This window comes from Kryptolebias marmoratus, linkage group LG20, assembly GCF_001649575.2.
Source record: "Kryptolebias marmoratus isolate JLee-2015 linkage group LG20, ASM164957v2, whole genome shotgun sequence".
NCBI classification, from domain to species: domain Eukaryota; kingdom Metazoa; phylum Chordata; class Actinopteri; order Cyprinodontiformes; family Rivulidae; genus Kryptolebias; species Kryptolebias marmoratus.
Genome location: NC_051449.1, coordinates 8,857,207 through 8,883,871, shown reverse-complemented (window position 1 = coordinate 8,883,871; position 26,665 = coordinate 8,857,207). Strand labels below are relative to the sequence as shown.

The 26,665-nt window shown below is 37.0% G+C and overlaps 1 protein-coding gene across 6 annotated transcripts in view; it reads left to right on the top strand.

Annotated features, from left to right (window-relative positions):
• Nucleotides 1-26,665, top strand: part of asic1c (acid-sensing (proton-gated) ion channel 1c) — an 87,737-nt gene that overhangs the window by 56,635 nt on the left and 4,437 nt on the right. For 2 of the 6 annotated variants that reach the window (XM_017426020.3, XM_025007982.2), the window contains exons 2-9: nt 15,277-15,427; nt 16,337-16,464; nt 21,187-21,337; nt 21,440-21,496; nt 21,954-22,107; nt 22,306-22,397; nt 22,746-22,825; nt 23,755-23,826. In XM_017426020.3, the coding sequence (XP_017281509.1) occupies nt 15,277-15,427; nt 16,337-16,464; nt 21,187-21,337; nt 21,440-21,496; nt 21,954-22,107; nt 22,306-22,397; nt 22,746-22,825; nt 23,755-23,826 (885 nt within the window). Of the gene's footprint in view, nt 1-10,912; nt 11,897-15,276; nt 15,428-16,336; nt 16,465-19,406; nt 19,535-21,186; nt 21,338-21,439; nt 21,497-21,953; nt 22,108-22,305; nt 22,398-22,745; nt 22,826-23,754; nt 23,827-26,665 lie in introns of those variants that run through there. The other 4 variants (XM_017426018.3, XM_017426017.3, XM_017426019.3 and 1 more) reach the window with 4 other exon arrangements.

The following is a 26,665-nucleotide window of genomic DNA, read 5'->3' as shown; positions in this document are numbered from 1 at the left end:
GTAGTGTAGTTAGAAAGTTTCTTTGGAAACTGGTAATGTTAGGCATTTACCAGAGAGATTACATCATGTCAGCATCTCTGGGTGGAATTTAATCGTCCTGCCGGAGAAACAGACAGGGGAAGGATTATATTTCGATGAAATAGGTTATTGATTTGAGTGATGGCACTGGAGATGGGCTTAACACGTTGCACAGGTTTTTAATAACATATTTCAAAGAAAAGCAAATGTTTAACTTTTTTATTTATTGGAGATTTTAAGTTATGTAGTGACTTCTGTGGGTTAATGCTGAATATTGAGATTTGAGGATTGTCTTTTCAGCCTTCAGCAGATCTGACGTGCACAGTAAGAAGGACTTCAGTTCTGTATCTACTAATGACTTGGCAGATTTGAGTCACCACCTGAGAACAAAACAGCAGATTTTGATATGGCTGTGGTCAGTCCCATGACCTTGGCTTTTTCACGTCTCCACATTTTAAAGGGCAAATTTCAGATAAATGTCAGAAATTGGAGATGCACCGAGGGCCTAAGTATAGAGGGGGGCTAATTAAAGATTCATGGAGCTGCCTGAATTCCCTCTTCTCGACTGCCTCAGACGGCTGATCTTAATGTGGGAGGCTCAGAGGCGGCACAGAGCTGAGATTATACCCATCATATATTTCAGCATCGTCACCGTACCGTGACTCTCACCAGGCCTGGAAAACATCTGACAACTAGTGTTCTGTATTAGAAAATGTGCACTTCTAATCACTGCAATGTGCTACTGATAGCAGATTTTGATCACGAGAAAAATACATTTCTGTGTGGTATTACATCAGTAGAACATCTGAAGAAACAGATGGTTACTCTTTCCAGTTTTAAAACCGTTTGAGTTCTGTTATACTCATCATGGCTGGCTCCCAAAGCACAAGCTGCACAGGAAACTGCTTAGAGACCCCAGGCCAGCAGGGGGCCTCAAAGAGCCCTTAACTACCCACAAAAGAAATGTTGACACAGTTGTTCTAATAATTTGAAAGAAAATCTACATAGTTTGATATTTGTGTTATTGAATTGATAATTTAATGCTACAAATGTATTTATTTCTGCTGCTCTAAAAGTTATTGATAGTGCTCAGGAAGGCCACAGAAGGATTATGGAAACTAAATATAAAAGCAAAAAAAAAAAAGGTCTAAAATGAACACTTCATTCTAAGTGCTATTTATTTATAAGATAATATTAAGTGAATAATATGATTGTCAGGGAATTCATTGTTGCTCACTGTTTTAAAACTAGTTTTGCACAAAGGACCAAGCATGGACAACATAAAGAGATGTCAGTGATGTGGTGGTGAGTGGGTGATGGGCTTAACTGAAAGGGTGCATCCAAAGAAAATTCTGCTTAGGCACCCTTACAACTGCAGGCTGGCCCAGAATTTACCTTAGAACATTTTTGTAAGCATTCCTTTGGATTTACCCAGTGGTCTTGTGCTTGATTGTCTTTTTTTTCCTCTGAAACATAATAGTGGCTGATGTAATCCAGCTTGCATACAGTGACAGTAAAAACCAGGTGTTGTAATCAGAAATATAAGCGAGGACATTATTACCAAAGGAGGGAGGGGCGGTTTGCTGTGCTTCAAATGACAAGTCTAAGTCCTGAAACATTAGGGGATGCTTGAAACATCTAAAAAGAGCTTTGAATGTCTTGTGAACAAATTTTGTCCAGATGATTGTTCAATATTTTTGTCTGTGTTTGCAAGAAATCATGTCTATTTTTCATACAACCTAATTATTTTGAATACGTTTCAAGATTATTCAGCTAAAGCCCTTTCTTAGTGGAGGCTTTAATTTGTTATCAAGTTAATCTCAATGCATCCATCTTGGTGCCTTACATACTATTTGTGAACTGGTGTTTGATTGATTACCTCATTAATCCTGAGAAGTGGAAGCACTGCAACGCACCCCAAACCACTGCTATGGATTAAACCTGCAAGACGGGCTCTGTCTAAATAAATCATCTGCAGTGTGTATATGCAGGAAGCATGCTGAAGTCACTGTAATATCATTTAAATCGATCAGCAGCTCAGCACTTTAGCGGGCTAACGTCACCACAGACATTCTTACACATTTATCCCATTACCGTTCATCATCTGTGTTGTGACTAGACTTACTGTCAATGTATTAGGTTCAGCTGAAACCAAAGAGCTTTCATTAAAATACTTTTTAAATATTACTTTACAGCGTGTTTATGGTGTGATGTTTTACTTAAATTCCTGTTAGTTTAGAGGCTTAAGTTAGCTTTGAAACTCAAAAAAAGAGTGAAGGTGGATAAAATAATGAGCTGTTTAAAAATAGTGAGTCTGGCTGCAAATAAAGACAGAATATAGGCAGAAATGAGGATGCCAAACTATAATAAGAAACGTGTTGAAAGTGCATTAAAGCTATAGTTCAGATCTGTTAAAGAGGGGTTCTGTGGAAAGATTTTGAACAATTCTTAACTTACCTGTTGCAGATATATCTTTGATCAGCCTTTGTTTTGAGAAAAAGTTTAATTCTGATCAAACTGACAAATTAATGGCTAATTCAAGCAGGGCCAAAACTATAGGGGTTCATTGCCATTTTAAAACACTAATGTTAAAAAAATGTAGTTGTAAACCTATATATAAAGCTGTCTATTTCACATTCAATTGCTATTAACACAGTTTTTGGGGGTATTTACAAGCCCAAATAGTGACAGCAGCAGCTAGCTGTAGCACTTCATTAATTGTTCATAACTTTTCACTGACCGTCACTTCAGAGAATCTGAACTGTGTCTTTAAGAAGAGAACCCAGAGACCAAAAGCAAACAAAATAAAAAGTAAGAGAGGAAAACGAAATGGAGGCTTAGATTGAGGTGGGACTGGGACTGAGTTCAGGAACATCATTGAGATTCAGGCCTGCTTCGGAGTCGAGCCGGCGCCATGATGCACAGCTGGAAGTATTAAAGGAAATGAAGGGAGGAGGTGTGTGAAGGAGCACAAAATTACTGTGCTGCCTAGAGCGTGGGGTGGGGTGGGGGCTGCAAATGACTTTTTTTTTTGTACAGTACAAACAATGAAATAAACAAATCGCAGGCAGTGAGTATAGATGGCAGAGCAGATAACAAATATCTAATGTGTTTGTTCCATTACTCAGTGTCAGTAAAGGCCGATGTGGAGTCACTGTTACTGTAAGTGCAGCACTGGCAGTGTGATCAATGGTGCTGAAGAGGAATACTGAAGGAATTCATTGCGCGGCTGTGTGAGGACGCTTTTTGCTGACTTGCACATCGAGCAGCAGATACTACCAGAGGCAGACATTAAAGGTGCCAGTTGACAGAACCTCTTAAGCTAATTAGCTTGTTAGGTGGAGACATCAGACACTAGTATGGCTCTGTCCAAAACCAATAGAGCCATTATGGGATGTTATGGATTATCTGCCTTCTGGCACTGGGATGTCCAAATAAAAGCATCCTTTGTGATCAAAATTTATTGGACAAGTTTGGGCCAAAAATAGCCCGCGGTTACGGACCGCATGCCTTTTGATATTCAATTACTCACAAAGCCAATATTTATATCTACATGAAAAAAGGAGGTGCCTTGGACCTTTTAGTTGCTATACTTTACAGCTCAATTGGGTGAATTTACTGTACATAGTGTCACTTCACAATAAAAGTTATTTCCATGCTCTTCACAGAGACAGTAAACAACTTCAGTTGATGTAATAATAGTTATATTCTACTTAAATGTGAATAAACAAATGTTTCTTTTAGCTTGAATTACTCTGTTTCAGCTTCATCAGCATCATTTCCTGCTGACAGTGTCATTCAGCACTCAGCATTCACTGAAAATACACTTCTTCTAGTTGTAATTTAAATTCAGCGCAGTTAAATTTAGTAAATTATGAGTTACCAACCAGTTTTTGTGTTTGCTTTCATGTCAAGTTCGAGTTTAGTGTCACGTGTCTTTATCAGAGGAAGCCATATTTAGATTTAATAACATAAAATAAAAATAAATTATTACAGATTTTGCTTTGCAATTGCAGAACAGCCGAAAAGAAGATATTCTGTGCGACCTTGTAGACTTTTAAAAGTATGCTTTCAATTTTTGATTCATGATGTAGTACACTTTTACCTTATTGCACTTTTATTAGACTTTTACCAGTTTTTCCTTTGCTTAATTTCTGCGGACTAAATGGATTTAGAAGCAGATAGGCTATCACAAGTCCCCAGCTAAGCAAATAAGAAGGGAACATGCTGGAGAAAACTGCCACGAGCAAATGAAAAGTACCGGTGAGGAAATTTGAGAAGCTGGTTTATCTCTGTGTGACTGCAGACTGCAGACTGAAAGCTTGAGTGACATGATTTTTTTTTTCTCCGCCTGGAACGGAGCACGACAGAAAGACAGCAGGTGAAGCGGGGTACATCTGGTTTGTATTGATACAGGCAGCAGCTTCCCTCCACCTGGTCCGCCTGCCGAGAATTCATTGTGCTTCAGCTGTGTCAGAGATGCTTATAAATATTGTAAATTTTAAATAAGTAATAGCAAGTCCTTCTTGTTTCTTTGCTGAACCTACAAAACATACTGTAGTAATTAAATAGTCCAGCCCTTTACAGAAATATATTTAAAGAAAATTGGTCATTAAAATGTACGTTAAATGTGTGCTCCCTTTAAACTTTTTTTTTTCTTTTACTTAATTTAATTTTCTTGCTAAGTGCGTGCCCAGATTTCTCCCTTTTGATGAATTTTATATGAGTTCTTTAACAGTGTAAGCCTCTCTTAGTTAAAAATCCACTCTGGCTTGCCAAGCACTGCTCATGCTGCATACAGAGTAGCTGTGTTATTTTTTTTCAGGCTCGGAAAGGTTAGTTTCATTTAGAAGCAGGCCACAAGATGTCTCCCTCTGCTAAAGAAGCTGCCCATCCACTGGAGTGACAACCTGATTGCAAATGTTTTGCTCTGTTTCTGTTTCCTCTGGACTTCGATTTGTCGTCGTCATTTTAAATCACCTTCTAACCAGATTGTCTCAGCTTGTTCTGCAGCTCTGATTTGTCTGTGTTTTAAGGTGTGATGGGAAGCTGAGTAGGATTGCGCTGAACGTCACATTCCTGAAAAAAAAGCCTCATATAACACAATAAAACATAATTTTGATCATTCCTATATAAATGGTTTTTTTTGGCTAAAATCTAATGTGATATAAAATTGCCTTAACCTTCACCTTTTATTGCTGTGTTCAAAACTTCAAATTTTATTAAGTTATGAAAAAAACACAAGATAGATTGTTGATCAGAAAAACGAAGCTGACAACAGTTTGCATTAAAAGTAAAAAATATCTATCTAAAAAAATATCTATCTAAAATCTTTTGGTTCTTTTGGCCAAGCAGTTATTTTAAAATATTTTTAGTTGTTTTATCATTTAAGCTTTTTACTGCTCTGTTGTCTGGACATGTATCTTCTCTGCATTACAATTTGTAATGTTTAACTGAAGCTTTTTATTTTTTAAAGTCTGATAAAATTCAGAATTTTGAAATGCAGAGTTCTGAATTTCTCAAATATTTTATGTCAGTTAACACAGTAAACATAATAAAAGTACTTGTTGCCAAGAAAAGTGTTAGGATTAGTTTTAAGCTCCCAGTTTGGCATGATCAAATAGTTGTTTTTTTGGATTTTTTTGCATAAGTATTCCAATAAACATTACATACATGAGAAGTCTTATTTTATATATCAATGTTGAACTTTGTTTTGACCTTTTGTGTTTATTTTATCAAAAAAGTACATTATAAAAGTACATTAACAAACTGTTAAACCTGTAAACCCTGGATGTAATTATGGCTGTGTACAATTTTACTAAAAACCTCATACCAGTGTTGCTCATACCCTTCTGTAAAACATCTGATTGTTAGTATCCTTTATGGTTTCTGGGCTGGATTCAGGTCTGAGCAACACTGGACTTGCCAAGCAGAAATTGATCTAAAGTATACAACCTAAGTGGTTAAGACATGATTAACAAAGAGCAATATCAATATTTTAGGATGTTCCAGCAAGAGTCTGAAACCTGAGTCTGATCCAAACTCTGTGGATAAAACTAAAGATCAGATTGATAGCCAAGAAGCGTGATGGCCTCAAAGACATAGAGAGGAGAGCTTAAATATCCCTGAAAAGACAAAATGCTTGTTAGCAATTTGAAAACTGTTTGAATGCTGAGATTGCAAAAAAAAAAAAAAAGCCTTTTTACCCTTCAGGTTCTGCAGAGTGGTTTTACACATACAGCTACACACAGCACTTTTATATTCACTCATACTGCATAAGCTTAGACTGGATTGAGGAAGGGCCTGGGGATCAAACTTCTGATCCTCCAATTAAAAGATGACCACCCTACCACTGGGTCAAAGCTGCCTGGTGGTAGGTAGGTGTTATTACCTGTTGTAAGTTGAATTTAAAATTAATTTTAGACAGCATTCATTTGTTGATTATTAGAGACTATACGAAAACACCAAACATTTACATCTAATAAGTGCCTTACATTTTTTTTTCTTTAAATCTACTTAATCCTATACAAAATTATTCACAAAAGCCAATCCTGTGATCATAACCCAAACAGGCACAGGCATAACAGTACCATTTATGCTACCAGGAGTGATGATGAAAAAGACATTCAGCTCTGCACTAATTGGACAGTAATCTGAGGTGTGACTCGTGTCTTTTTTCCACCTTCATTTTTGCCTCGTCTTTGGTCAGTGCATTTGTGATGTGCATGTAATTGCTGCCAGGGTTTCTTTGGGCTTTGAACGTTCTCACTGGCCCTTGAAGGAGTTCATCCCTTTACTCAGTCAAAAGTCTGCTCCTCCTCTAATGAGACCTCTGGGGTTCAGCTTGGCTTTGACATAAAAAGGAGGCTGGTTGTCCTTCCCTGACAGGCAGGGATCAGTGACTCAGGGTTTAAACTGGGCAGTACATGTAAAAATCAGAGAAACAAAGCTTTCAAATAGCACTTTTTTAATTTTTCATGAAACAGCTCCTTTGAATTATTCATTTTATTGCACCGTGACCCTCTAATTGCATGCTCCAACACTGAGATGAGCATCTTGTGCTTTTAGCAATACCCATGGGAAAAGGAGGAATCCCACAGTTCACAGAAAATATTAATTCAAGCAGTCCAGTACTTAAACTTAATTCTACACCACTGTCAGATGTACACATTAAACACCAGGAAGGCAGGGTTAACAACCAGCGAGTTGATAGATTTATTGAGCAAACACAGGCAAAAGGAGAGTAAGTGTTGTCTGTATTATCAATTAGCTTTAACCTAAGTTAAAGCTGGCATTCCTCTGTGTAATTAGTCTAATGGGTAGATTCGTGTAATTTTAAAAATAGCTGGCAGGAATAAAGAGCATTCTAAACACTGAAGGTCTAGCATTCCTTGAGGGAATGCATATCGGCTACTCCTCTTTATGCAAGAATTTTAGACTAAAATCAGCCTATGTTCAGCAATGACAGTTTTAGTCTTTTGAGTTCTGTCTTAAATTTAACTTTATCTCCAATCTCATTCAATACATCACATTTAGAGTGGATGTTGTGATATCTCTAAGCCACTACTACACAAAATATTAGCACAATATCTGCTAAATTGACTGAGTTACAGCCATTTTTGTGTTGGTTAGTATGGATTATCTGTGGCTAATCCACACTGGCTAAACACCAATGTTTAGCTCAGTATCTCTAAAACTGGATGAGTTATAGACATTTTTGGGTTTTATAAGGTCAGTTGGCTGTGGTGGCCATAAATCGGGTTGTCTCCAGAATTAAATTATTTGTAGATGTGCATCCAATAATTACTTTGGGCAAGTTTCATTAACATTTATCCAGTAGTTCATAAGAGAGAGACAAACACAAAAACAACCATACAGACGTGAGCAAAAACATTATTGTCCACTACCTCCTTTTGGCAGTGTGGGATGAAAATTTCCTGGGATAAAACAGAGAATCCTTGGTCCTATTTGTTGAGCTCGTAAGTAAATGCAGTCATAACTAAATCATGTGAATAAACATGCAAAACCAGTGAGCTCACAACATTTTATGTAAAGATTTTGATATTAAAAAAAATAAAACTGAAGTCTATGGTTGAGTAACTGCTGTGAAATACATATAGCACATGCTAAAAGATTCATGATGATTGTTTTGTGTTGCCTGTGTGTAACCGTGGGAGCTCAGCGTAATGAAATGGCTCTTTGATTTAAACTGCTGACGAGGGATGATTCTGAAGCCATGAAGTGGCTTCTGGTTCACACCCCCACTGAGCCTGAACGAGAGGAATGAGCTCAGTCAATTAACTCCCTCATAAAACGTGCCTCAATTCTATTGACATGTGTCCACAGGAACAAATAATAAAGAAAATACACATGGTCAACTTTAATGTTTTATTGAAAAGTATGTAGTGTTGGTGGGTTTTTTTTTAATACCTTGTTTTTTTGAGTGTTTTAGAAAATTGATGTAGCTATAGATTCACTGCTGGCATGAAATTATAGCCTCCTTACAGTATTTACCCTATAAAAAAAGAGTCCTCTTTTCTAATTTAAAAAATAAGTCTTCACACTAAGAGTGAAAGGGAAGTGATGTTCTCTTTAACCTGAAAGACAGAGAAAAAGTGTGGTGCTGACATGACTTACGGCCGCTGTTTGGGGAACAGATTCAAGTAATTCATTTAGTTGTTTCACTGCTGGCAAGCTCTAAAAACACAGAAAAGCGTAACCTTTTCCAAAGTGTGGAAGTAGTTACTTTCCTTCTGTTGTATTCAGAAAATAATTAGGCCTAATATTAATATACAGCTGATACTACTAGCTGGAATAACTGTTTCACATTGTATTGCCATGAATTTATGTTGCCATGAATTTCTTATTTTGGCTATAAATATAATAGCCATTCATAAACCAAAATATCAACTTTATGAGCAGACTGGCTCATGTGAGGCATAAATCAAATGATTTGGCTTCACATAAAGTTGCTTTATTCTTGTTGCTGATAAAAAAATTATGAATGTTCCGGGCGTTTTTTGTCTTCGATTTGAAGCACACAGCATGCGATTTTTTCCAAGAAAGCTCTGGAATGCTGAATAATCAAGCGCACCAAACTCATTCCAACTTTATGATGATCCGTACCACCAGACGCATCAGAGCCCAGAGAAGTCGGCGTAATCTCTGGGGAAGGTTAGCAGGGGGTTTCCTCTTTGCATTGCAAAGTTTTAAGTGGCATTTTTTGACACTTTTCCAAATGTCACTTAAATAAGCCCTTGTACTACCAGAGAAAGGTTTTCCAAAGTAATCCCTTGTTCCGTCAGCTGCTGATGAATGATTGTTCTTAGTGTGGTGCCATTTGAGGGATTGGAGATCACAGGCTTCCAGCTGAGCTCTGCACTTTTTCCCTTCATGCGGTGAACTACACTCACATTTCTTTAAAACATGATTCTGATAAATGCACATCCCTTCCAAACCAAACTTACCTCAAGAAGCTTTCTTTAAACATTTAAATACGTTTTCTCACATAGTTTTTGACTAGCTGAATATCCTCAGCTCATTTGTTCTCTTAAAAAAAAGATCCAGCCTGTTGTAAATACTGGTTTTGGAGCAGTGAGACAAAACATAGACCCTTGAATTTTCACTGTTTACATTGAGATAAAAATCGAAGGAAACGGAAAAAATAGTTGGTTTCTTTTTAATATCATATTTTTCCCCTGAATTGTGTTTGTAAATGGATCAGTGAACAAGGGAGTAATTTCTTATTGATATTCTGTGATGTTGTTTTTATTTACTTTAAACAAAAGCAACAACAACAAAAAAATAACACTTCATAAAGTTGTGAATTTATGAAGATTGTGCCATAGGAATATTTCTTTTTCAAGACTTTCATTGACAGGATTTGCCAACACTGCTTCATATTAAATGACTTAATATCTTTTTTCTTTCAAGACAGTTTAATCCTCCAAATATCTAATGTTTCTTATAGACTGTAACTTTTTTTATTATACCTAGATTATTATCTTGACTTTATGGGTTTATAATAAAATACTCACACTTAAATTACAGTCAAATAATAGATTAGTAATCACATTTTTATGACTAGATACCAGTAAGTCTGTCATCAGTTTACCGTTTCTCTCACATTACAGACAGACAAGTTTTTTTATTCATGAAAACGGAGAAAAAATAAGATATAATATTACACATGTAATGTAAAAAAAAGAGAAAAAAGAAAAAGTATGAAATTGAGATCTCTGCCAAGCAGAAACTTGACACTGCCATATAAATGGTGCAAAATATTTTTAATATCAGCCACATTTGCAGTCATGGTAACAGTTCTTGTTCATCTGGATTTGTGAAATTATATCTTAAAGAGCAAAACAATAACTTCAAACTGTGTAATCCTGACACATTTAAACAAAAGCGGAGAATTTTACAGGGTTTTATTTCCAGCCGTCTGCCTCACCTCATTAGTTGTGTAGATTTATTGATCCAAAATCCAGCTGCAGATCAGACTTCATCTTTTTCTTTCGCAGAATTTCATTATGATAAGCATTTCTACTTTGATCAATACCACCCCTCTCCGCCTCTCTGTACCATTGGAGGTCTACTTCATCACCAGAGGAAAACAGTTTTCATCCAAAGGCTCCACCTCATTCTCCATTCGACTGAAAAGAGAGTGTGTGTGAGGAGGGCGGGCAACAAGCTTTATTTTCCTTTCTGCACGCTTCAAGTCAGCGAGCTAAAAGGGATCCTCTTCAATCTGTGGTAAAAGTCAGGAATTGAGTTCTGGACAGCCACTACAACAAGATTTTTTTTAAAAAAAAGAAACACCTAAAGCTGTGAGTATTGTCTGGCACTGGGGAGAGAAATGGAAGAGTGAAAGCTGTGAACAACAGAGGTAAGACTCTTTGGATTTTCAAAGTGATTACCACTAGGAGTGAAGCTGTCGCTCACATCTGCAATTATCACGCCCGTGTATCTCTTGATGAAGCACTGCTGATAATTATGCTGGATATTTTTGAGACTGGAGTGATTCAGCTGTATTTATGATCAAGGAATCATTATGTAAATCAAATTTACTTTTCCCAAAGAGCTCAGTTTCTTTGTTTTCAGTCTTGGACCTCGGTCGCTGCTACCTGGAGTTTTTGGACACGTAAACTGAGCGATGCTTGTGAAAGCCTCTGCGAGTGAAATGTGGTCTGCTGGGGGCTACTGAGAGACTGCGCTTGATCACGAAGCACTTGCAATTATGGTTAAAGCCCCCATGTCTGAACCAGTTGCCCCGGGGTCACACACACCAAATGATGCCCAAGAGAGCGCTCTTCATCAAGCAGAGCCGAGCTCCTTTCAAACACCACTCAAAGAGATTACTGTAAATTTCATAAAGAGGACCAAAATCCACGCATTGAAGTTTATCTTCAGTCCAAACAAGTCAAAACCTCAGCAGATCATCTGGAGCCTAGCCTTCCTTCTTTGCATCAGTCTGCTCTGCACCTGGTCATCGAACCGAATCCTCTACCTGATGTCCTACCCTGCTGTCACCAAGATCTACATGGTTTGGGCTCACAACATGTCCTTCCCAGCTGTGACTTTCTGCAATAAGAATGTGTTTCGTGCATCCACTTTGACCAAGGATGACCTGTACCACAGCGGCTACTGGCTGGACCTCATGTATCCAAATCACACAGTGATTAAAAGGAGCTTGTCCATCCTTAAAGACAGCCACAAACCGTCTCTCCTGAGACTGCTGGACTTCAAGAACTACACCCCGCCCCCTGACTATCACGTCAACACCACAGAGATGATGGGTCGCCTCGGCCACCAGCTGGAGGACATGTTGCTGCAGTGCAAGTTTCGTGGGGAATACTGCACTCCCAAAAACTTCAGCACTGTATGTAGAGAGAAAAGAAAAGTGGTGTTTGTCAGGTGTGGGTATGAGGGTTGTTTACAAGGTGTATTAATAATTCATCTGATAAAGCTCTTTTACAGCATGATTTCTCTCAGGCTGTTTCAAGGCATTGATGGTTAGGAGCTGCGGACAAGCCTGTCCTATTTTTGCAGCTCAAACATGACAGTTTCCCTCTCATGTAATCTGACATCCACTAAAAAAAAATTAAACAAACACAGTATTGTCTCTGTCTACTGTATGACATCAATGACAACGTTTTAACAGTTTTTTTTTTACTTTTCTTTTTTTAGTTGTTATGACTGATAAGTTCTTGCAGTGCAAAAATACCTTGGTAACAATATCAAGGAGAAAAAGTCTGAGCATTAATAATTCAGACATCGTAGATCAGTTCAAATTAAAATTTTAGCTTCTCTAATTAAACATCTGCAGGGCACGAGGACGGTACACTTTTTCCATTTAAAGCACTAAAGCTATTTCAGACATTAATTTAAATGAAATGGGGAAAATAGAAGTAAATCATATCCCTGGTCTATCAGATAGTAATATCTTTGAAAATAATTATTGAGAACTTTATAATTTTCTACAGAATATTTGCTAACAATATAGTAAAAAACATTCAACTGTGAATGACATAAATTATTAAATTGTAGCAGCTTCAACCATTGCTACACAAACATGGACACACACAGACACAGATAATTACAGGCAATGATAAGAAAATGTTGCAAGAGTTCAGCTACTCATAGTGGCTTCACGTTTTTTTCTTCTTTTTAATGCCAGTGTTGAGAACCTACAATAGTGAAAATAAGTTTTCTTGGCCAAGAAGTCAGCAAGACATGGTCATGTTTTTGATTCAAGCTGTGCATGTATCTGAAGCATCTCATGGTGCTGCTGAAGTGTGACTGCCTGTTTCTCTTATTTTATTAAAATTTCCATCTAAATTTTTTAAACCAGTTGCAAGCTAGATAGTTTCAAGTCACTTTGGAGACCTCATTATGCAACCAGCAGGGGTAAAAGACATAAAGCTGTGTCTAACAGCATCTGTCTGAGTCTTGATATGAAACACTGACTCTGATCTCTGGAGATCAGCTTTGCCTTAGCTAGTTGAGTTTTTGCCAACAGACCATTTTTTTTAACACAGCTCAGTGGATACTGATGTAAACTTGCAATGTTTTTTTCTGTCCTTTCTTGGTTTTTAGAAATGTGCTCAATACGGAAGTGAATAGCTGAAAAAAAACATTGTTTCAGCTCCATACAGTTTCATTGTGGTATGGTTTGTAGTTGGGTAAAATATTTGGACAGCTGTGATCATTAAGTAGACATTAGGACTCCGTGTGGCTAATTATACTATAACTTTAACAGCTGCTTTACTGCACCCCAACTCTCTGTATGCAATGGAGCCGTTTTAACCTTTTTATGCAGAACAGTGTACAATGTCCAAAAAGCTGCGACATTCTGTAAAATATAAATAAAAACAAAATGCAATGATTCACAAATCTCATGAACTCATCTTTTATTTAACAATGGAACATAGTAAACATTTCAACTAATCAAAATAATTAATTGTACCATTCTTGTCTGTCTTGTCTTGTCCTGGGTCGTCTTTACTGGATTTTTTGTTTCATGATGTGCGAAAAGTTTCCGATGGGTAAGAAGTTTAGACTGCAGACAGGTCAGTTCAGCACCTAGCCTCTTCTATTATGAAGCCTTGCTGTTGTAATTAATACAATAGTATTGTCTTGCTGAATTATGCATGGCCTTCCCTGAAAAACACATCCATTTTAGACAGTTTTTTGCAGACTGCTACCTCTGCCCATCTTTACTTCTGAGAAATTCTGTCTTTGAAATACTGTTTTTGTATCCAGTCCTCTTACTGATCTGTTACCAATTAACCTAATTTGATTTAAAATACTTCTCCAACTGTTTCTTATCTGTACCACTTACTATTACAGCCTTTTGTTGCTCCTTTTCCAATTTTATTGAGATGTCTTGCTGCCACAAAGTTCAAAATTACCTTACGTTTTGCAAAAGTTTACTGTTAACATTGGATATGTTTACTATGTTCCATTGTGAATAAAATATGAGTTTATAAGATCAGCAAATCATTGAATTCTATTTTTATTTGTTTAACACAACATTCCCACTTTTTTCAAATTGGGATTGTAGTTTACATGATATTCACCCCTAAATATAAATGTTAACCTAGCATATTGTTGAATCCATACACGCACATTTTGATTGTTTGATTGTACTGAGATCTAAAAGAGCAACCAGATTCTTTGACTAAATCAAATTTGAACCTCACCAGCTAAATTTAAGGTGCATCATTTTTTATATATTTTTTTAATGTTACTTTCAGAAATTGCATTTATATCATAAAAAATAAGAAAGAAAGTTATTTAATGCTTTGATTTTTTTTTGTCATTTTTACACATTAGCTAATAAAATTCAAATGCATGCTTGCTTTTTTTTTTTGCTTCATAATTATGTACAGTTGTCTTATAAAGTCCTGAGTCCTTCATATGTGTTGCATTTTAATATGTTTGTTCGCTGCGAACAAAGACAGCGCATTGCTGCATATGAAAATGATGAAAAACAAACATAGCTGTGGTTTATAGTAGTGCTTCTCACTGCAGTTTTCTTTCACAATATGTTGCATATCTAGTTTGCGTTACACGTAGGCCTTATCATAAACTGATAATCTCGCAGTCAGCCGCTCAGCGTTGTTTGAAATTTTAAACCTTCTTTAACCAAACACCAGCATGGATTTGTAAAGATAGAGAAACAGAAACTTTAAAAACTGAAAATACAGTATGTCACCTTTAAACACTGAATCAAAAAGTGAAAAGTTATAGCCAAGCAAATTGGATTAATTACATAAATCTGCAAGGTGTTTTGTTTTGTTTTTTTGAGAGAGGCAGTTTGCAGTGAAAACACATTAAACATTAAGAACTGTTGATCTTTACTGGCATTGATTTGGTCCCAGTTCAGAGTTTTTAACTGTGATCCAAAGAACTTTTCCCCCAAATCTTTCTTTATTAATTGGTGGCAAAACAGTACATTCACTCTAAATCACTCAGGGGATTTTTTTTTGGAGTGAAATTAGATAAAGATTGATAGCTGGTGCTTGTGCTGCTGAGGAGCCCTCATTAATTCCTCCAATCAAATCCAGGTGCCTGTTCAAAGTGTTGCCAGTGTTGCTTTCTCTGACAATCAGAAAGCCTCTGCAGCGATTATCTGTTCTGCACAAATACATGCTGACATGTAAAACATCTGTGCACAGCCGGCCACAGCTCGGTGGACAGGTTTTTTATTCACCCCTTTTTTTGTTTATTTGTTTTGTTTCTGTGTTCTATTTGCAGATTTACACTCGCTATGGGAAATGCTACACTTTCAACTCGGGATTAGATGGCAACCCTTTGTTGACGACATTGAAAGGCGGCACAGGGAACGGCTTGGAAATCATGTTGGACATCCAACAGGACGAATACCTGCCTGTTTGGGGAGAAACAGGTCAGTGCAAGTTTAAACACACATCTTATATTAACCGTTTTAAGTTAAGCTGTATGATCCTTTTATGGAAATATCTCCATCTTGTTGTTTCTCTGGATAGCTTTATATAAATCTTTCTATTTCTGTTTCTTTATTTATATAAATAGAAAAGGTGATCTACTTTCATGTTTAAAGATATTCTCATGATTTGTTTCTCCAGGTGTTCATCTGGCATCAGATCTAACAAATCACACTGACTGACTAATTGTTTCTTGTTTACAATGTGCAATAACATCCTCAGGTTGTACAATCATAAACTAAACAACGTGCAATAAATCTTTGATTGTAAATCTGTTCAGAATGAACCAGTACACCAACACCTCCATTATATTACCTTTCACAATGAAGCTCCTTGTTCATAAACAACTTGAAACAGTAAAAGTCCTAAAGAATGACTTGGTTCAGATGACTGCACTGTTTTTTTTAACACTCCTTTAATTTAATTTTTCACATTTTAAAACAACAACAAACTAACATCCGCTGTCATGGTACCTACTCCTAACAAGCTAATGAAAAAATAAATCTATATATACACATACACTTCCACACACACATACACTTCCACACACACATACATATATATATACAGATTGCATATAAGCATAAATTCCAATTTAAGAAAATAAAGGACTTTTCTAATCCAGCTTGTTTGAGTAGGTGAAGCTGCTGATTTGCAGTTTAGCAGTATTAGCCTCCTGTCCAGCAGAGTTAACAGGTGAGAGAATTTGTGAAGTAGGCCACACCCCAAACAAGACAGTTAGGGCATTAGGAGCAATGTCCTCTCCAGTTACATTAGCCAACATAAGAAAAATTTCAGGCCAGAACTTTGCCGCACCTGTTGTTATATGTTCTGGCGTGCTGTATCCACAGATGAGACGTCCTACGAAGCAGGCATCAAGGTTCAGATCCACAGCCAGGACGAGCCGCCCTTCATTGACCAGCTGGGATTTGGTGTGGCCCCTGGTTTTCAAACTTTTGTGTCATGTCAGCAGCAACTGGTACCTAATGATCAGCCTTCGACTTTGAACGCTTTTCGCTTCGCTTTCATTCAGTGTTTGTCGCAAAATCCCTGCGATCCAGCATCCATTATCTATCTCTGTTTCATGGAGCATGGAACAAAATCAGATCACTGATTTTCCCCATGTGGGAAAAGGGGAGTTGATTCGGTATTCACCATATGAAACTGAGGAATTATAGCAGCAATGGAATATTGACAGATCATGGCTGAGTAATGATTGAATGCAGGCACATAAGCATGCTGTGCCTCTCAAAACCAAAAGCACTTTAGACTTGACAGCCTGCAGAAATATACAGCACTGTAGATTGAGTTCTGCCCACTTTTAGTGTGGTTAAAATATAAATACAGCTTTTTGAAGTCTATGAAAATGTCTCTACTGGTGCATTCAAACTGAATTCACAGAATAATCTTCATGAAGCTTTAGTCATTAACACCATTCTTTTAAATTGTTTTTATTTGCTGCATTTGAATATATAATTGAATATATCTTGTGATTAACTATTTGCAGCTACGTGCTGTCAAAATACACCCTGTTTTCAGAAGTCAGATGAAATCTGAATTCTGACGATTCCTGAGAAAGCTTAAAAAAGAAGCGTCAGTTGTGCCTAATTTTCCAGCTCCAGCAGTAGTAAGAAGCTGCATCTTTCAACTAGACCAAGGACCTGGGGCTTTTTTTTTGTTCAGTTATTAAAGTGGACCATAATTTAAGGGCACAATTTCATGGGAAGAAGAAAAGCCTGTGGCAGGTTTGTTGACTGTAGAAAATTTGCAGCCCTAACTGTGGCTCCACCACCGTCAGTGAAGGATGAAAAGGAATAGCTATAGTAGAGTCCGAATTGATTGAGAAACCCTCATTGAAAGTCATGAGAGTAAGCTCACATGGATTTCCTATGTAAATCTAATGAAACTGTGGAGCTCTTGTGTAACGTTGCCAAGAGAACAGATTTAGATTGTGTTTCTTTTGTTCACCCCAGAATAGCCCACAGGACAAACAATAATCATTGAATTTTCAGTCAAATCCAGGGACAGAAAAGACAAATGTCCTTTGTCGAAAATAGGAGCTTTGCTGCATAAGATTTTGGGTTTTGCAATGATTAAAATGATTACGCATTATGATCAAGTGCACTTTTTTTAATTGAGCTGCAGTCTCATTAAAATCTCAACCACACAATCTGTTCTTGTGAAGTAATGGATGCGTGAGCTGTAAATCAAATTAATTTGCTTTAGCAATTAATGGAGCCAGATTTAAATGGTTTTGCTCTAATGGTAATCAACCCGGTCGCTTCATCAGCATGAACTAAATGATGTAAAATGTGTCTTGTTTCAGCAGAATAGCATGGGATGATTGAGGCATATCTCTGGTCTTATAAAACAAACACTTGGACACCACAAAGCGATGGCAAATTTAATTTTGGGTATACTAATCACCATTGCAAAATTTCTCCCTGACAGCAGAAATACAAGCATTAGTCATTAACAATCAATGTCAAGACCAATAAGAAGAACAACTAAAAAACATGTTAATGAGCTGAAAATTGGGCTGCATTAGACTGTGAAAAAGCCTGACCAGCAACCGTCAGTGTTGCTGCCTTCAGTGTAATCAAAGGATAAAACACCTAATGGAATAGTTCATAGATCTTCTTGAAGTGAGCTTCTGAAAACAAGTTATGAACAATAAATATCTTACCTGTTGTAGATGGCTGGAGAGAAAACACTCACAGGAAACGTTATTAGGTAGCCCTTACTAGCACCAGTTTGGACCCCCTTTTGACTTCAGAACTGCCTTGATTCTTTGTGATTCAACAAGGTGTTGGAAACATTTCTCAGAGATTTTGGTCCATATTAACATGATAGCTTCATACAGTTGCTGCAGATTTGTTAACTGCACATCAATGATGGAAATCTACCATACCACCAGGCCATTGGTTCAAGTGAATCGAGACTTGTCAGAACAAGCAATGTTTTTCCAGTGTCGTAGTGTCCAATTTTGGCGAACCTGTGTGAATTGTAGTCTCTTCTTAGTGGTCTTCTGTTGCTGTAGCCCATCGGCTTCAAGGCTGGACGTGTTGTGTGTTTGTAATAAGTGGATATTTGAGCTACTGTTATTTTTCTATCATCTCAAACCAGTCTTTTTATTCTCCTCTGACCTCTGACATCAACAAGGCAGTGGTGCTCACTGGATATTAGCTCTTTTTCTGACCTTTCCCTGTAAACCCTAGAGATAGCTGTGTATGAAAACCTTAGTACATCAGCAGTTCCTGAAATACTCAGAATACTGTGTCATGTTCAAAGTAATTTAAATCCTCTTTCTTCCCCGTTCTGATGCTTGGTTTGAACTTCAGCTAGTCGCCTTCACCATGTCTAGATGACTAATTGCATTGAGTTGCTGCCATGTAACTGGCCAGTTTGCTATTTGTGATAACAGGCAATTGAACCGGTTTATTGAATAAAGTAGCCGATACAGTGTTATTCCACTTTAGTTTGTATTTGATATTAGCTTGTCAATTTGGTCAGAACTAATTAATATTTCTCCAAACTGAGACTGTTTAAAGAGCTTTCTACAACAGGTGAGATTTTAACTGTTTATAAAGTTACCACAGAACCCCACATCACAAGATCTGAACTATTGAACTTTTTATTTATGAAATATTTTGTCAGATTTTTAATGAAAGGCTTTTACTTGAGAGTTTATTGACACTTCGTGTCCACAACCTATTTGAATGATTTTTAAAAGCTAAAGGTTTTTCCTAAAGGCTGAATGATAAACTTCCAATCCTGCTAAGGTGTTCTGGGAGTCACTCGGACTTATTGTCACACTGATAACCAGATGTTTGTCATAGAGTGGGTAAACACTTTTCCTTACCTCACTGTTGATTATCTTTCTATTTTGATAATGATGTGGGCTCACCCCCTTACCCCTAGATGAGACGTCGTATGAGGCCGGCATAAAGGTACAGCTTCATTCTCAATCAGAGCCTCCTTTCCTCCATGAGCTGGGCTTCGGGGTCGCCCCTGGTTTCCAAACATTCGTTTCCACCCAAGAGCAGAGGGTAGCGTATTTGTGACTGGGCTTGCTGCATGCTACAAATACTGTCCTGTTAAATGCTACCCTCTCATTCAGTTTATCGGTTGCTGATTTCTAACCCCTTTGTGTGGCTGTAGTGTGTCCTTGTTGTTGTTGTTTTCTTCATTTAGTTAATTGGTAACGAGCAGCTGATATGTTCCATTCCTTTAAGCAATTTGTCCAAGTCTCTACTTTCAACATAGTTGTTATTTGGTTTTATTCACATATTTCTATTTAAGCATCTTTTGTTTGCTTTTGGTTTTATGTCTCAGTGGAGCAATCCATTGAAGCCTTGAGTTATGAAAGGACCAGACAGTGTGATTCATTAGAGTTTATCATCCACAAAGGGTCTAGCTGCAGTCTATAGCCTGGAATACATTGCACCTTTTTTCTCCAGTGTATATCCAAAGATGAGAGTCTGCAAGTTTGAAAGGGAGTTCAATAAAAGCTTAATCATGTTTGCCAGTTTAAATCCACTCCATCAACGAGTTGCACTCTATCTTTGTCACTCTCTATTGACAAAATCATTGTTCGATTGCTGGAGTTGGCCCTGGTAGAGCTGGTGGATATGATCAGGACTTTAATGTGGTGATAGCATTGATTGCTGGTCAGTTCCTGTTGCAATTACGAGTTACTGTAAATACAAAAACACTTGAGCAAACCTTGCAGGCATTCATGTATAATTATTATTTTCTTTTTTCTAATTTCATCAAATGAATATTGTGTGTTAAACAGCTGCACACAAAACATTAAAAGCATTATTTGTGATCAGAGGTCTGTGTCCATTACTATAAAGACATGAAGCTTTAAATAGATTTCACACTCAAACAAGGCAAATTACTTCACTCTAAAGGTCTAATGTTTTAAATGAACCAAATCTTTAAAATTAAGCTGTTAAATGTTATTTAATTACTGATTCATTTTGCTTTCCCTGGGTTATTCATAATTGTACAGACCTGCTTTTCACCTTTTAATGAGAGTCTTAATGAGCCATCAAACTAACTCTTTATTCTTAAATTCATGAGGCTAAACTGGGTGGCTTTGTAACACACACAATATATATATTTTTTTAATTATGCAATCAATCTTACTAACTTATTTGTACTTCTTTCTTAGATATTTATTGAGGCATTCCTAATTCCTAGATACATGCAGTACTTAAAAAATATATTTAATAACACTTTATATATACTTTGCTTCAAATCTGTTGAAATAATTTAGTCATCCATTTTACAATGTGTGAACAGTTTATTGCGCTGATCTTTATTGTCAGGGTTTTAAGATTTGTCCATTGATTGTGGTGTCCTGTCTGAAATCAAGGTTCTTATTTCCGAACCTGTCTCTCCTCCCATGGTACTCTGCTCCATGCCAGGGGCTAGACCTGCATCAGTGATGTTCTGCATGACGTCTGCTTGCTGCTGCTACACATGAGCAGTAATGTTGCTCTGACTGGATATGTTGTGCCACTTCAGTCTCAGTGCACAGTTTGATTTTAAAGCATCTGTTCTTTTGTGTTTGTCTGCTTGTTGTCTTCTTTTTGGTTTTACTTCTGTTGCACTGGGCTTTGCATTTTATTATATTTGACGTAATCCTGTGGGCTGATATACTGAGGGGAAAACGTGCTGTTTGCTCTTTCAGCTTCAGTACCTCCCACCGCCTTGGGGAGATTGCAAGTCCACTCCGATAGAGTCTGACTTCTTCTCCACGTACAGCATCACTGCGTGCCGCATTGACTGTGAAACCCGGTACCTGCTGGAGAACTGCAACTGCAGGATGGTACACATGCCGGGTATGAATTTAGCCTGGCCCAGCGTGTGAAAAGAAACATTATTGTGTCCTCCTGTTGCGTCTACATGAGTATTGATTATCACCTTTCTCTAACTTCTAACAGGGACTTCAACAGTTTGCACACCTGAGCAGTACAAAGACTGTGCCGACCCAGCTTTAGGTGAGCTCCCGGACCTCGTGTTCAGCATAAAATATTACAATTGTGTTTTTTTTTTTCTTCAATAATGCCTAATTTCAGAAGCTCAGCAGCACTGCCACCAGCATATTCCAGGCTTTAGATAATACTTATATTAGCTTCAACTTGAAATTACTTTAGTATCAGATAGTGCTGAGACAAAGTTATAAAATTATTGTTTAAAAATTCCATTATGAAGATTTGTTATGCGACTGTGCTCCACTGATTTCAAATAAATCCCACTAGTATTTCCCTCTTTATCCCTTCTCTGCAGTATTACAGCTTCAGTCATTATTTGCTTTCATGGAAAGTGAACGATGGCAGCGAGTGTATTTCTGTTTTATGCAGCAATATTTTTAGCACAAACTTAGAGATGCTGCAGGCAGGTTTGTTTGATTCTTCATAGAGATCACAATATCACATTGACTTTGATCGTCCACAGACTTTTTGGTAGAGAAAGACAACGATTACTGTGTCTGTCAGACCCCCTGCAACATGACTCGCTATGGCAAGGAGCTGTCCATGGTTAAGATCCCCAGTAAGGCATCTGCTAAGTATCTGGCTAAGAAATTCAACAAAACTGAGCAATATATTGGGTAAGTATTAGTTATTCAGTTAATGACCTCTTCTTTCTGTAGACTGTGGCATAGCATGACTTGAGTCTCCATCGTTCACCTTCAGTGTAACAATAATGAAAGAAAGTTATACAGAAAATGAGAAATATCATTTGATGCTTTGTAAAAATCCCAGGAAGTAACATATGCTGGCTGTGCTATTGTCTGTCCTCTCTGCAGAGAAAATATATTGGTGTTGGACATCTTCTTTGAAGCTCTGAATTATGAAAAAATTGAGCAGAAGAAGGCTTATGAAATTGCAGGGCTTCTCGGTAAGATTTTTGCATTTCATTGAGACAGAAAAAAAAAAACTGCATGACTTTGGTATCAGCACTCAGCAGATCGCAGGCAAAATAAAAAAAAGTGTGTTCTTGACTGATGCTTTGAGGTTTCCTCTTTGAACCTGCAGATAGGCAGAACACAATTTCATAATCTGATGTTCTTGCAAGGGCAGCAGGGTTGGTTCTGATGAGAAGTTGGACCTGTATTGACACTTTTGTCAATTCTGTTCTGATTGCTAAGAGATACTCTGAATTAGATGTGACAGCACTGGGAATGGTTTCACGCATCGTTGTTCAATTACTGTACCTGCCTGTATCTGTTAATCTCTTTTTCTGTAGGTGACATTGGAGGTCAGATGGGGCTATTTATTGGAGCCAGTGTTCTAACAATACTGGAAATCTTCGACTACCTATATGAGGTGAAGTTTGGTCTTTTTTTTTTAATCGAAACAGATTCCTAAATCTTTTGACCAATGCCATAGTCACACACGAGACAGACTGCTTGTTTTGACAGTAAATACTATACTCCAGAGTGGGGTTTTGATAGAGAGCTGTGAACATGGTGCAAAAAGTATCTTGTGAAAATTGCTGTGATTTCTTTTGCAGTGCCTTGAGAATAGTGAATGAGGCTTCTGGATGTAATTTGTGGTTGTCTTTTCATTTGATATCAAGATTGGACTTACTATGCATCCAAAGCACAATCATATTTCAAGAAAGCAGTTCTTGAAAATGGCTCAGGTTTAGTGTGTGAATCCTAAACACTTAAACACCACTACTAGGTTAAAATGGAATGTGCATTTCTGCATTGTATTATTTTGAACAATGCTCTTTTATATCACTCAAAAACTCGAATAGACAGACAGACAGAGAGACAGAGAGACAGATAGATAGATAGATAGATAGATAGATAGATAGATAGATAGATAGATAGATAGATAGATAGATAGATAGATAGATAGATAGATAGATAGATAGATAGATAGATAGATAGATAGATAGATAGATAGATAGATAGATAGATAGATAGATAGATAGATAGATAGTAATTCAAATTCTGTCATCAGGGATTTTCTCAGGCTAAACCACCTCATAGTGTAATTAAGTCATTGTACTATAACCCTTCTCAAAATTCTGTTTTCTTCTTCTTTTTTGGTTTGAGGAGAGCAAAGAAACAAGATGTGACATTTTCATTAGTGAGATGGCAGCAGCTGTATATTGAGAAGCGCGGCTTATATCTTGTCATCTTACCAAGAAAGCGAAAAAAAAAGAACTTTTCTATTATAGTGAATGTCACAGACTGTAATGCATTTCATTTGTTAACCATTTTTTAATATCTTTTTGCATTCAGGTGTTTAAAGATAAGGTCTTGGGTCAATTGTTACGCAAGAAACGACCGCAGCGTTGTCAAAGCGACAATCTGGTAATTTTTTTTTTCATGCTCTCAGAATGCAGTGGACTGAATGAAAACAAGTTGATGAGCTCAGGAACAACAAAATGTCTGATGACATCTGAAAATGCTTTTATTGCGAATACCATCAGAAAGAAAACTAAAAGCCACACCAGATTATATGAGCTCATTAGTTCTCAGACAGAAACTGTGGATTTCAAAGGAACATGCTTTATAACAGGACAGTAGGAACGCATAAGCATCTATTATATGATGAGAAGCAACGTAAATTATTTCCAATGGTGATAAAACCTAGGGGACTGACCTTTTTTACTTCATGTTTCTTCATTACTCATAAACTTCTTTTATTGTTGAAGGCTCTAGGCCTTATTTTCCAGTTTATCCCACACATCAACACCCTTTACTGTGTTTCCTGAAGCTTCTCGATGTCACTGAACATCATGTAATTAAAGTTCACTTAGAGTACTACAGGCTTTATTGGAGTTTTGTTTTGCCCCTTGCATTCTGGTAAATTAAAAAATAAAAAAACAGATTCACCCAAAAGAATAATAATAATAAAGAAGTTGTTCAAGAGATCTCAAGACTTTATTACCATTTTATGAGTTTTTAAAATCATTAAAGCAGTAAAGCCATTTTTTCTTCCCAAATAGGAGACATTTATTTTTCCTAAATCGCAGCCTTTTGTCGAGCTCATAGTGGTTTAACACACTGCACCTCTGATAGTTATTTAACTTTTCTACAGGGTGTTTAAGAAATGATTTATAGCAGGAATCACCTTCCTAATGTTAGCAGTCAGCATCTGTTCAGCACATGCCTGGAAGCTAAACCCATACCAAAACAGGGTGGCTGATTATTCCATTACTGCAAGAAAATACAACTAAACCCAGTTTTAGACTTAAAATGTTTGGACATTTGGACAAAGGACATTTGCAGTGGCACTTGAAATTCATATTTGTGGATCTTATTGGTCCTAATGTCACATGAAGAATCATTTTTTTCTTTTTTATCACAGTCACCTCTTCCTTTAAACAAGGACGTTGTGCAGTGAAGGTGCGGAATTGCAAGCTGAAGAAGCTGTAAATCTGTTCTGATGCTAGTATAATCAAGTGTTTTGCTTGTTTTTATTACATGTAGACATTTTTCTTTGTTCCTGAGTTTATTGTAGCTTGTCTGCATGCTTGTGAGTTGGTTAGCACTGGCTTAGGTCTCCAGTTCTTTCTGTTTGGAGTTTGCATGTTCTCCACATGAATATATGGGTTTCCACACACAGTCTAAAAACTGTAAACAGGCCTTAGTCATGAGTGTGTGAGTGCATGGTTGTCTGTAACCGTGAGCAGGACTAAGCAGGTACAAAATATTAGTAAATGTTTGCATTCAGCTTTTATGGTAGAATGTGTGAAATCAAACAGTATAATGTGCATGAGTACAAAAAATCTGCATGAATGGTATGACTGTCTTCGTTTTTTTCTTGAACTATAAAAGAAGTTAATTCTTGTTTGTTTGTCTGCTCAGTTGCCTCAAGTTGCAAATTTATTGGCTGTGGAAAGAGAGAATTGTAGAAGATGTTAATTCTTTACAAAGTGGAGATGACTGTACGAACAGTGAACATGAGCCAGCATAATAAGGAAGGACAGCTTTTCAGTCTGATTTTATTGGAGTTCTTAATGAATCACCGGGAGAAGCAGCATTTATTTAGTGGGCAACACACATGCTTTTTCACACAGTTTGTAATTCTTTGTCTTCTGTTCCATTCATGTCAAACGTTCACTTTGCAAGGACTCACTTCCAGTACTTGTATTTATGTTTTTATGCTCATGCAGAACTCTGTTCCATCTGGTCAAAAAATGTCTGTAATTGTGAAAAGCTATTTGAGCAATATTATAAATCGATTTAAAAGAATAGAAAAAAAAATCCTCATAATAACATTTTAGGCAGAATTACAATTTACTTTATCAGAAAAAGTAAAGCTTAATGAAAATTGTGTGCATGCTGCATGATTACAACTTACAAACTTGCAGTAGCAAGGTGCAGTAGCAAATTATTTTTTCAGTGAAGTTCTTGTTTGCTGGGATTTTTACCCAGCATTTCTGCAAAAAAACCTTTAGGTCTTGTGACACTATGCATGTAAATGGTAAGAAAACTGTTCAGATGACTCATTTGGGGTCATATTTGTGTACATGTAGCTGCAAAGTAGAGCAGTTTACTGCCCATCATTGTCTGTTGTAGCATCCTACAATCCATTTTCACTCAAAATAGGATTTTAAATCCTCATTTTACCAAGTCTATGTACACCAGTGGTACTTAATCCTGGTCCTGGAGGGCCATTATCCTGTGTGTTTTAGATGTTCCCCTGCTCTTCAGGAGGTTTTTAAATTCTGCAGAAGCCTGTTAATCACCCATTCATTCAAATCAGGTGAATCAAAGCAGAGAAACACCTAAAACATGCAGGACAAGTAGTCCTCCAGGACCAGGATTGGACATCACTTATGTAAACCATTCAAAAGTTTTTTTCTTGATCTTTATCCTCTAGCAATACCCCTGCATGAGAAATGAGAAGACGGCAACTGAAAATCTTTTGTGTCTTTATATAGCCTTCTCCAGCTTTGATGGCATCAAAAAGTTTAATTTTAAAATCCTAGGCAGCTGCAAGGAGCCCATGACTGCTGATTGCTGGCAAAGGGTTTGATGATCTAAAGCTCTTCTGAACTGTACAAATTTGCATATATTATTTTCTTTTTGGATATAAAAAGCCTTTCTATCTACAAACAAATTTAGATATGAAACCTTGGTTTGGTTTATCTGAGAGGTACCATTTCTTTCTGTGCTTAAACCAAAATGTTGCACTCAACTT